The sequence below is a fragment of the Festucalex cinctus genome, chromosome 3 (genome assembly GCF_051991245.1).
Source record: "Festucalex cinctus isolate MCC-2025b chromosome 3, RoL_Fcin_1.0, whole genome shotgun sequence".
Taxonomy (NCBI): domain Eukaryota; kingdom Metazoa; phylum Chordata; class Actinopteri; order Syngnathiformes; family Syngnathidae; genus Festucalex; species Festucalex cinctus.
Genome location: NC_135413.1, coordinates 9,536,649 through 9,549,026, shown reverse-complemented (window position 1 = coordinate 9,549,026; position 12,378 = coordinate 9,536,649). Strand labels below are relative to the sequence as shown.

The 12,378-nt window shown below is 43.7% G+C and overlaps 1 protein-coding gene across 1 annotated transcript in view; it reads left to right on the top strand.

The window, feature by feature from the left end:
• The window catches only part of LOC144015591 (voltage-dependent calcium channel subunit alpha-2/delta-1), a 132,655-nt gene that overhangs the window by 106,333 nt on the left and 13,944 nt on the right, over positions 1 to 12,378 (top strand). The window contains exons 26-35 of the mRNA XM_077515714.1: positions 154 to 235; positions 1,926 to 1,988; positions 7,300 to 7,403; positions 7,893 to 7,988; positions 8,615 to 8,682; positions 8,779 to 8,817; positions 8,973 to 9,044; positions 10,455 to 10,607; positions 10,692 to 10,744; positions 12,153 to 12,208. Of these exons, the coding sequence (XP_077371840.1) occupies positions 154 to 235; positions 1,926 to 1,988; positions 7,300 to 7,403; positions 7,893 to 7,988; positions 8,615 to 8,682; positions 8,779 to 8,817; positions 8,973 to 9,044; positions 10,455 to 10,607; positions 10,692 to 10,744; positions 12,153 to 12,208 (786 nt within the window). The remainder of the gene's footprint in view (positions 1 to 153; positions 236 to 1,925; positions 1,989 to 7,299; positions 7,404 to 7,892; positions 7,989 to 8,614; positions 8,683 to 8,778; positions 8,818 to 8,972; positions 9,045 to 10,454; positions 10,608 to 10,691; positions 10,745 to 12,152; positions 12,209 to 12,378) is intronic.

Here is a 12,378-nt window from a genome sequence, read left to right as displayed (position 1 = left end):
TCAAAAACTATTAAAGAGTAAGACAAGTAATCTTCAATTAGATTTCAGTAACATTGTTGCTTGTTTTTCTTCCATTCATTTTGCCATCCAAAGTTTGTTTGTTTGAAGCCGTGACTTGCATGATATGTAGATGGCATGTGTCTCCAATCACAGGCAATGTGTCCCTTGTGAGTCGACTCATCCTGGATGCCGGCCTGACAGCTGAGCTGGTTGAACTGTGGAAAGAACAGAAAGTGTGAGTAGGACTTGTCCAGATTATTCTGTATACTACGAAAGTCAGCATTGCAAACATGTCAATTGTGTTGTCGGGTTATATGCACACTGTTTTTGTGACAAAATGCTTCAAGTTGGCCCGATAGTCAGTATGCATGTGCCTGGCTTAATTGCAAGGCAAACAATACTTTATTGCTACCAGACACAAGTAGCGCTGCCATGAATCATTTCAAAAGATGTGTCAAAAGACTCCAAATGTTCCCTATTCCATACCATATACCCACTCACTGACAGTTAATTAGGACCGTGTGCACAAATTTAAATACTATATCGGGTTTGATTTTCTTTCCACGAAGTTTCTTATCCTTGTGCATGCGGAGAATCATAATTCACGAGCGGTGCAGGCATGCTGTCTATGAAAACAATACAGTGAACCCCACTATTCACAGGCGATGTGGAACAAGTCCTGCTCCCAGTTGTGAAAAGCCGCAATTAACTGATCTATGCCGTAAACAAGTTTGTACAGTGGTACCTTGTTTTTTGTCATTAATCTGTTTTCTTGATTATTTCACTTAAATAACACAGTGGACAGCAAAATAGGTGATCATTTTCATTTTCAGTTTGAATGAATATTTTAGTGCTGTATACGGAATATGTCGGTGGCAGTAGATTGCAGGATGCGAAGAAAATAAATGTCGACAAGATTTACATTTTTTTTCTGCTTAAAGGAATAGTTTGGATTTTTTGACATGACTCTCTATTTCATCCTCACCTTCAGTGTGTGCGATCAGCACTGACTTACCCCTGACAGCGTTCTGTGACACGAGTTCTGGTCCGGTTTTGCTCGAGAGGAAAATAGTCCAGCAAGTTGGCTGGGGTCACGGAAATAAAGCGTTTTTCTTCTAAAAACAATTTGTGTTCAAAAGAGTGATACATTTGCACACTAAACTCCTTTCTGAAAAAAGTCAGACGCCATTACCGCCGGGCACTACTTTTCTGTTCGTTCGTATCACTGTGCGTCGCCCTGTAGACTGCTAATCGACGCACTGCAGACAGCTGATCCTTCCGCCTTCGAAAAGACAAACAACTTGTAGATTAGTGCGCGTCAATCAACTGCATGCGGGGAGCCGCGCAGTGATACGAACGAACAGAATAGTAGTGGCTGGCAGTAATGGTGTCTGATTTTTTTCAGAAAGGAGTTTAGTGTGCAAATGTATCACTCTTTTGACCACAAATTGTTTTTAGAAGAAAAACGCTTTATTTAGGTGACCCCAGCCAACTTGCTGGACTATTTTCCTCTCGTCCAACACCGGACCAGAACTCGTGTCACAGAACGCTGTCAGGAGTACGTCAGTGCTGATCGCACACACTGGAGGTGAGGATGAAATAAGAGATTCATGTCAAAAAAGCCAAACTATCCCTTTAATGTAATCATTGGAAAGGCTCTACAGAGAAAATAAATCAGGGAAAACACAGTAAAATACATTGGGAGGCAAGGGAGATGGGTTGATTGCACTTTCCGTTGGGTTCTGGACTCTGTTTTGACGATTGACCACATTTTTGGTTGCAAGTTCCAAGGGTCCCTTGTACACTGACAAGTGACTCTAGTAGTGAAATTCAAGAGTGTCTTTTCCCCCAGCTGGGACTCACAGATGCACTATTTGTCGGCATGATCCACTTCTAAGCTTGACTGTGTTTTTCCATCCTCTCAGGAATGGGACAGTGGCCAGATTTGTAGCCACAGATGGAGGAATCACAAGAGTCTTCCCGAGAAGGTACCCCTGCTCGTCGTCGACGTTGTTCTTCTCTGGCGTGGCCAAACTAGCCTGCGAGCTTCAGCCAATTATCTGGGCACGCAAATATGTGCTGTGAAAATTGAAAGGGGCTGTGATATTTTTAGTCGGAGCTCTTTTTGGCTGCTCCAGTGGCTCTTCAACAAGAAGGATTAGGCCCATGCAGGACAAGGATCAATCCATGCATGCATGCACCAGCAGCCACGTGGATTTTATTTTCCTCCATTTCCTCATCTTTGCTATGCTTGGGTGGTCTAAAGTGAACTTAACGTTAGTCATAATCACTTCCTGCCAATTGCCATATGTAGGCTATTTGTCAATTAAGTTGTGAAAAAAAAATACATACCATGATGCATACTCACATCAGGTATTGATATTTTCATTAAATATGATCAAAAATGAATCTCTTTGAAAATTTCAATTACTATACTTGAACAGGCCTGCGATTGGCTGGCAACCAGTTCAGGGTGTACCCCGCCTACTGCCCGAAGCCAGCTGGGATAGGCTCCAGCAACCCCGCGACACTTGTGAGGAGTAAGCGTTTAAGAAAAAGGATGGATGGATGGATGGATGGATGGATATATTGGAATATTACATACTATTAACAGGGTATCCATAGTAATCTATAACAGTGTTTTTAATATATCATTAAGATATGCAATGTGTTGCATTAAAATATTTGTATAATCTTATAAAAATTGTCATATGCTAATCCACACAACAAGTACATGTTAGACTCTTTTGAGGTTACTTAAATGTTGTTAATTGTTACATTCAAATAGAGGGTGCAAATCCATGTCCAGAAAGTAACAAACCTGCCATAGTTCGGCTTTAGCCAAAGGTGCTTCTACGAGGTATAAGCCACGGAAGAGGCGGGACGTGATTTTGCACATCAGTTTGTTTCCGGTCCGGGTTGCGAACGCGCAACCAAGGGGCACGAAGTCGGAAGCACAAATATTTTTGACGCAGCCCACATGTCACAAACCGAACCGGAAACAAACTGATGTGCAAAAACAGTCCCGCCTCTTCCATGGCATATACCCCACTCCATGGCAGGTAAATGATCTCCCCAGGAGCCGGTTGAGTATGAAAGCACCTGTGGCTAAAATGTGCAATGGTTTTTACTTTTCTGGGCCTTGATTTGCCACCTCTGCATTCAAGTGAGACTGATGCTATTAGGAAACAAAAAGGGTTGGGTTCAGGTCAGGTTTAAGGTTAGTTACTGTTAGGGTTGGGATTAAATTCGGGGTTTGGGTTTTCTAAAGTAAAGTAAAACTGCTTGTTCTTTGAAGGCTGTGTCTGTTTGTCAGCAACAACAACACCTTGGACTATGTACTCCAAAATAATTGTTGTACAGCGTGGGTTGTAAAATACCGAGAAATATATTTGTAGATGTATTGGATATTTTACCATTGCTGACATTGTACTAAGCCATTTTCACAATGATGGTTTGAACTCCAAATTGTAGCACTTTGTTAGATCACCTATATTCTATTAGCGAGCCCTCTGTTCATAATTGCTAGAACATCTGAAATGGATTTGGGGTTAATCAAAGTCAAGTGAACTGGTGTGTGCTGGCGCCCATTTAACATGGGCTTGAATATTATTGGTTAATCTCGGTTGTTTATTTTTTATTTTTATTTTTTTGCAATTGAAATGTACGGGTTATATGTTCCAATCATGATGGAAGAGGTTTTGAAAAAAATTACTTTGGTCTAATTTTTTTTATATCACAAAAACCTGATGTCTGAACAGGAGTGCGTAGACTTTTTATATCCGACAGATAGATAGATAGATAGATAGATAGATAGATAGATAGATAGATCCCTTACTATTGCTAAAAAAATAATCCTTGTCAATTGGAAAAATAAACAATCTCTAAATATCGACCACTGGTTAAACTTACTAATAAATTATATCTCAATGGAAAAAATCTCTGCCTTAAATAAAAATCAAGTATCAAGATTTAAACAAATATGGTCTATGTACATAGAATATTTTAATCTCAATTTGGCAACTTAATCCTGCCAAGATTCTGCCTGTTAACGAGAGCCACCACATCGTTACAACTTCTGTTTTCGCTGCTCCTGTATTTGGTATTTTGTATCTGATTGTTTTTATTTTTATATAGTCAGGAACCTAGTTGCTGCTAGTGGGCTCGAGCATACCACACTATACGACACTATACTCAATAACTCCTTAAGATCTATTTCTAGTGGGCACTAAGCATCAACACTTGGTGTTACTGCATGCTAATTAGTCAATTTTCTTGACGCCGTCCCCTGTGGTCGGGCGGGGGTGGTTCTGCCCCCCCCCCCCCCCCCCCCCCCCCGTTGTCTGCTCGGTGGCGGTTGCGTCTTGGCCGCTCCCTGGGCCCCCTGTGGGGTGCGGTGTTGGGGTGCTTCCCCTGGTGCCCGGGGCGGTGCCGTCCCGGCGCGGTCCGCTGCTCCGTGCCCGGCGGCGCGGTTCGGGGTGGGTGGGCCTCCGGTGTGCCCCGTGGTTCCCTCTCCCCTCCCCCTTCCTCCCCCCCGTCGCCTCTCCCTCCTCGCCTCCTCCCGCCCATCCTCCTCTGCCTCCCGGTCCCTTTTCCCTTGTCGCCCTCCCTCCTCCTCTCCCCCCCCGCCTCCTGCCCTGCAGCCGCCCTTTCGCCTTCTTGTCGTCTTCTCCCCGCTTCCCCCGCCCCCCCCCCCCCTTCCCTGTCTGCCCTGCAGCCCCTCCCCCTCCCTCTCCCTGGGCCTGGGGCTCCCTCCCCGGCCCGGGCGTCGGGCTCCGGGGGCCGGGCGAGGGTTTGGGGCCTGCCCCACTCCGGTATAACTCCTGGCGCCCCGGGCGGGCTCCGGTGGCCGGTGGGCTGTCCGGTAGCCCTGCTGCGCTGGCTGTCCGCCCATTGTGGTGCCGGGTGGATGAGGTGGGGGGCGGCAGGGGGTGGGGGTGCTGGGGGGCGGGCGTGCCACCTACACCCGCCGGGTTGGGTGAGGCCCCGCTGGTCGCTCCTCTTACTCACTTCACTAGCTTGCACTATACACTTTGTAAATATACACATAGGGCACACAACACATTTCTTGGTGGGGTGGGGAAGGGTGGAAACACCGTCTTCACCCTTCAACTCCCCTCCAATTTTAATGCACCTCACGTCCAAGGGGAGGGGTGAGTTGGGGCGGGGAGCCATCAGAGGGGATGGACTGCAGTGCCTGGCAGCGCTGTGGTCCCCCCCATTTGTGTCCCTGCCCCACCACTTTGTCCCTCCATTCCCTTTTTTAATGCACCACACATATACATATTCATTTTTTGGGGGGGGATACGGGTGTGTCGGAATAGGGGAAAATTTTTCCCTCTGCTCCGACTCACCTGCTCCCAATTTTAATGCACCACACGCACACACTTGTATATACACTGGGTGGGGCCACATTCACGGTGTAGGGTAGAGCTCGCCAGTCGGCGAGCTGGCGGACTCAGTAACAGGGTTAGGTGTCACTTGTACTCTGGCGTGACGACCGGGGCCTCTCCCCACCGGGCTCGGTGTTCTGGTGTTCCGCCTTCTCCCCTGGTGCTTCCTCCTCTGCTTCCCCCCTCCCGCCGCTGTGCAAATCTCGCGCGGCTGGAGGTGGGGTGGGCACATCTTCCCTCTCTGCGCTGCTGCCCGGTGCCGGTTTCCGGGGGGGGTGGGGGGTTCTCGCGGGGGGCCGGGTTCGCGGGGGGGGGGTGGCGGCCGTCGGGGGGGGGGCGGCTTGTTTGGGGGGGGGGGTGGAGGTATGGGTGGGTGGGGGGTTGGGTGCTGGGGGTCGGGGTGTGTTCGGGGGTTTGGGGGTCGGGGGTGGTGGGGCCTGGGTCGTGGTGGATGGCGGGTTTGGGTGGGGTGCGGGGGGGGTCGTGGGGGGATGGGGGCTGGGGACCGGTGGGGCGCTGTGGGGGCCCGCTGGGCCTCGTTCTGCGGCCTTGGGCTCGGGGGTGTGGGCCGGGGCTGGGGCGGGGGTGTTCCGGGTGTCTGGGTCGGCTCGCCGACCGGTGTCCGCTCGGGTGGCTTGGGGGTGGCCTTGGTGCTGCCGCGGCCTGGGGATTCCGGGGGGGGGGTGCTCGCTTTGCTGGACCGCGGTTGACGGCTTCTTTCTTTGGTGGTGGTCCTTATGCATGCCAGATCCATCGCACCAGCATCTACTGAAACTCAAACAGAAGTTGCCTCTCCCTCCCACAGCCCCTTGAATCAGTGGGTGCTGGTGTCTGTGGATCTCACTTTGCTTTATCTATCCTTCCCTCCTTCCTCTCTTTAGTTTTTCCTCTGGTCACTTGAGATCTCAATTTATTGGAAGTTTGAGGTTTCTGGGGTTGGCATAAGACTCCGGTTTTGTAACCACGCAGGAGGGGTCTTGTTGGTGCTGGACTTCACTTTGATGGATTGGATGTACTGGCTTCTATTGATCTCACTCTGCCTTATCGATCCTTCCCTCCTTCCTCTCTTTAGTTTTTCCTCTGGGCTCTTGAGATCTCGCTAAATTTGCTGGAATTTAGAGGCTTCCGGGGTTGGCGTAAGACTTTGATTTTGTAATCATGGGGAAGGCAGGAAGTGTTTGGTCGGTGCTGGATGTCACTTTGATTTACCTTTCTTTTCTCTTTATTTCTTTTTTTTTCTGACCTTTTCTCTGGTCTCCTGACCATTTAAATCTCACGACTCTGGCAAGATTCTGAAGTACCTGGTTAAGGCGAAGGGTAATGGGATATTTATAAGGTTTTAGGTGAATGAATGAGTATAAATTTATAAGTATTTGCACGCACGCACACGCACGCACGCAAACGCACGCAAACGCACACACGCAAACGCACGCACGCACGCAAACGCACGCACGCAAACGCACGCACACATACACACACACAAAAAAAAAAAAAAAAAAAAAAAAAAAAAAAAAAAAAAAAAAAAAGAGCAATGATGACAAGACGTTGAATCGGTAAGACTACCGAATGAACAATTCTGAGCTCTTAAAAAAAAAAAAAAAAAAAAAAAAAAAAAAAAAAAAAAAAAAAAAAAAAAAAGATAGATAGATAGATAGATAGATAGATAGATAGATAGATAGAGAGAGAGATTTAAATGCATGCACAAATCGGATATTTCACCAGTTCTCCCCTTGTCACGCTTGGGTCTTAATTAATCTAAAATGTAAGTTCCAAAATAATTAAATGGAATATGATAATGCCATTTAAGACGACATAACCTTTAAAGCGGTTCAATTATACTCACAGCATAACAGGAGGGTTAACTACACGTTGTTAATTAATGTGAATATTTTACTTTATTTTTTAGCGCCGGAGAAGATTGGATAGAGAATCCCGAGACGTACGAGTCCAGCTTCTACAAGAGATCCCTGGACAACGACATGTACATTTTCACCGCTCCATATTTTAACAGTAAGAACTTCATGTGTATGCACTTTGGTGCCGAAGCTTTTTTTCAGTCTGGTCTGGCATCAAGCCCCAGCGCCTTTGTAAGTCAGCCCGAACCATCCTGGCGAAGATCACACTCGTACGCCGATGACATCATGCCTTTTATCCTCGGCCTCTTCCCGGCTTACAGTATGTCTGTCAGCACTCATCCTCGGCCTCACTCTTGGACTGCGAGCTTCCTCTCTTGCTTATCTCCACTAATCTCTCCGGCAGACGTCAGGGGAGGCAAACAATGAGTGTAATGCAGTCGGGGTAACACTCAACTGGATTAACACATGGGGGTTCACGAGCTCCACTGGGCTCAATGTGCATTGCAAGCATTGGAAGCCTTCCCGCCCATGGATAACAATTATTCCCTTTTTAAATGTGGTTCTGAAACGCTCGCTTCTGCCGGCTTTTCAGCCAAATGTTCAGTGATTACATTCAATGTTCCCTCGTGTGTCCTCCATTCAGCTGCAGCAGAAGGCCGAGAGAGCATGTCTGAATCTGGAATCCTCGTCAGCAAAGCCGTGGATCTCACCATCAATGAAGTCACGCTTAAGCCAGCAGGTCAGTTCTGCTTAATCCCACATCGATTGCTGCTTGTAACAAAGACTTGAAGTAAAACTCACGATTGCAAATTTTAGGGGAGCTCAGTCCCCAAGAGGAATATTAATCACACAAAACCTTGCTATTAAAGCGGATTAATAAAACAAAGTTTTAATAATGACAAATGTCAAATGAGTTTCATATAGAAACCTTACAAATTTCAACAATTTTCATCTACCCAAACAACTCACTCATTAAGTAATTGTATTTCTTTAAAAACAGACATGATTTATTTTTTAAAGGTATATAACAAATGTGACTCAATGGATTTGAGTTGCATTGAGCTAAAAGATGGAGGACCAAAAAATGTAAGGAAGCGAGGAGGCAGAGTCTTATGGATTTAAAAAACAAACAAACAAAAAAAAAAAACCAGAAGGCCTAACAAGGTACCAATCTGCCCACTCTCCAATTTAGAGAACCAATCAACATGCAACCACCAAATTGTGCCATTCGAAAATGTTAGAAAAATCCATCCATCCATCCATCCATGATGTATACTGGTTATCCTCACGAATAATAAATGAAAAAAACTGTTTCAGCTTTGGTGGTAATATAAAGCTGTATTTTTATGCTGGACTGCTTTGTAGTGGTGGGAGTGAAACTCAATGTCACTTTCTGGATGAACAGTTTTATGAACGCCACACTTAAAGAGAATGTAAGTGATGTTTACGTGATCCTACATATTGTTATTCCTTTTCACACATTTCAGCATTAACACTGAATTCATTTTTTTTGCCTTGTTTTTTTTTAGTGCAAAGATGAGATCTGTGGCTGTATGAGGAATGACAAGGTAAAACAATGCATTATATATATATATATATATATATATATATATATATATATATATATATATATATATATATATATATATATATATATATATATATATATATATACATCAGACCTGTGACTTCAATGCAAATTTTCAATTTTGCCCCTTTGCAGCATATCGACTGCGTGATCCTGGATGATGGTGGCTTTCTGCTCATGTCTAATCAGGAAGATTACATTAGCTTGGTGAGTTTCTATCATTGATACTGTATGTCACTGTAGTTTCTGGAAGCTGTTAATACCATGGACTTAATATTCAAAATACTAGTTTTATATGGACGATCATCTTAGTCTTGCACATCAAATTCATAAATACACTTTCATTGTAAAATCCAACAGGAAAAGTGTGTTTGATGGTTGTCTTAAGGGTAGTGTTTTGAATAGATGAATATTACAGGATGAAACATTTTGCCATGTTGTCAGGAAAGGTGAAATCAGAAACTTTACAAGTCATCTATTGCATCTCACGGGACTGCATCAATCTCCTTCCAAGGTCAGGCAAAGGACCCATGGCTAAGTTACAAAGATGGCCTACTTGCTCTGAGCTCCTTTCAAAGCTTCACTAGAATGTAGGTTCATCCTTGCCCCTACTAATATACAACATCAGACGCAGGAGGATGATCAAAGTTCAGGTTCTGTCAGTCGGAGATGCTTTATTGAAGTGAGTCTCTTGTGGCCTCTCGCACTGAGATACTGACTACAGCCTGCTGTAGGTCCCTATGGTCCAATGTTAGTACATGTGCTGGCCTGAGGAATGCTTCTTGTCAGTCATGATAAGACAAACTGCATGTTATATTCTTTCCCAGGTGTCTTAATAAAGGGCTTTTGTCAAAATAGCCCAAACACTGAGGTATTTTTTTCATATAATCAGTGTGATCTGTTATTAATTCATCATTTGGACCATAAGATTGATTTTGTGGTTTTTCATTCTCTTAGTTAGTGGCTGGAAAAAAAATAAAATAAAATCAGCTCTTAACCACGCATAAATCCTCCTTTGTAACTCCAATGCTGACTCTTTTGGACTGGCTCAACCAATTCAGACAGACATTCTACAGTTGTGAACTGTCTGGCACCTCGCTACAGACCATCTGCTTTAAATTTCTCAGATCAGGCGTTTATTGGTTGGATCTGGTATGTTCATGAATAGAACAAGCAAATGCCAGTGGTTCTGAAATATCAGTGGTGAATTTTATCTGCATGCTGCCTGTAAAAAGAAGAAGAAATGGAACATCCAATTTTTCATCAGGACAATTTAAGTCTTTGTCAATGTAGAAAATGGGAGTTTTAGTGTACTGTAGTAACTTTTTACACCACCCTTCAGAATGAAAAAAATGTTTCCTCTGTGGCCATGGCAGGAATATAATGTTACATAACATCTGACATTGCAGAACTGAGCAGAGGGGGGAAAGGACATGGCAATAGCCCACTCTATTACATGCACCAGAGATGTGTTGACAGCTACCTGTTTAAAGGGATTGTCTACATATGACTGAACTCCCCATGCAAATTGCCGTAGAAAGCAGATGCCAGTTTCTTGAGAACTGATTAAAGCCTCGATTCAATTCCCTGAACTGAAGTTCCCTTTCGTGTGTCCAGATAGGTCAGTTCTTTGGTGAAGTGGATCCTGTGCTGATGATCAACCTGGTCAATACATCTCTGTACTCCTTCAACAAGACCTACGACTACCAGTCTGTTTGTGACCCAGAGAAAGACAGCAAGGCTGCGGCGGGGCCTCGCTCTGCCCATGTGGTTGGTTTCTCATTGGATTACCTTTGCCATTTAGGGAGGGATTCTTGAAGAGATTTAACCTCCATATCTGACTTTCCTTTGTAGCCAACCATAGCAGACTTGCTCAGTATTGGCTGGTGGGCCTCCAATGCTGCCTGGTGAGTTCATTTGGGGTTTATATTCTGCATGTATTGTATCTATGTTAATTGTACGGTGATAATTTCCATTGGTAGGGGCTAACACATTCATGTTTCCAAGCTTACTGTGTCAGTGTACAACCCAAGAATGTTGGGTGCAGTTGGAGTCAATTTCTGTCCTTTAAGGTACACTTATTGTGATGTACTGTGCAGCACTAATTGTAGGACTTAAAGGTAAAGGTAGTCAGCCAAAATTGCTATAGTGTGTTCATTCTCTGTTAAAAAAAAATAAAAAAAATAAAATAAAATATATATATGTTAGGGGTGTGAATTGCCTAGTACCTGACGATTCAATCCGTATCACGATTCATGTCACGATTCGATTCGATGCCGATTAATCCCGATATGAATTTACAAGTCGATTGTTGCGATTTTTTTTTTACTCAAATTTAGAAAATACCATTCAGTAAACTTATACATGTACACTGTAAGATTTGTTTGAAAATGTATTATTTATTGATCTGAAACTTCAGTTTTATAACTGTGAGCCACTGTATTTAACAAACAGGTTGTAACATTTTTCATGTTAGAACAGCATTGAAATAAAATATTAAGGCTTAATGTTCCATTAATATAACATTCTTCCATGCTTAAGGTGTGAAAGTTAGATGTTTTGTTGAATATTTTTCCATCAAAAATGGATGTTAAAAAATCGATTCGGCTGCCTATTCAATCGATTTGAGGATTGCGTGCTGTAGTATCGCGATATATTGCCGAATCGATTTTTTTTAAACACCCGTATTATATATATATATATATATATATATATATATATATATATATATATATATATATATATATATATATGCAGGTCCTCATATTGAGGCGGGGTGTAACGAGAATGTGTGTGTTAATTCAGAATGCCCCGTAGTCTACCATATATGATTGTAAATATTTGTATGGTACACACTTAGTCCATGAATATAAACAAACGAAAAACAGTAAGTACATCACTGAATAAGCTTTTCTTTCTTTTTTCTATTACTAGTTCATTGCACGCAGTTGTAGATTTGAAATGTTGGCACTGCCATAATGTCCGCACTGAAAATAGCCTTTTCCAGTGTTTGGGTTGGGACCATAATGGCTCCAAGTTTTAGATAAAGACCAATCACGACTCACCTGTTTTCTGGGTTAGGTCATGTGATGTTTGCAAGGTGAGCCCATAGGCACTGTCATCATTTTCAGTCAACAGTAGGTAGCAAAATGGCCGCCCCTGGTGGATTTTGCTGCTTAATTCACGTTTCATGTAACGTAAAATGAATCAGAACTGTGTTTAGACTAGTACCACACATAGAACATATTGTAAATTTTTGACTTGATTTCCCCTATAAAAGGAGCAAACTTACTTTTTTTTAATCTGTCAAAATAGGTCCATACTTCAGCAGCTCTTCTATGGCCTCATGTTCCCCAATTTTCTGGAAGCAGGTGAGCAACGCAAACATTTATAATGGCTCCCACTTTTTCTCGTGATGCCCTTTTCCACTACCTGCTCGACACGGCTTTACTTGCCATTGACACATATCAATTGGCCAAATCAGATATTGGCAGGTGTTCGAATGAACTATTTCCAGCATTTTGTTCAAATGTGTTGAGTA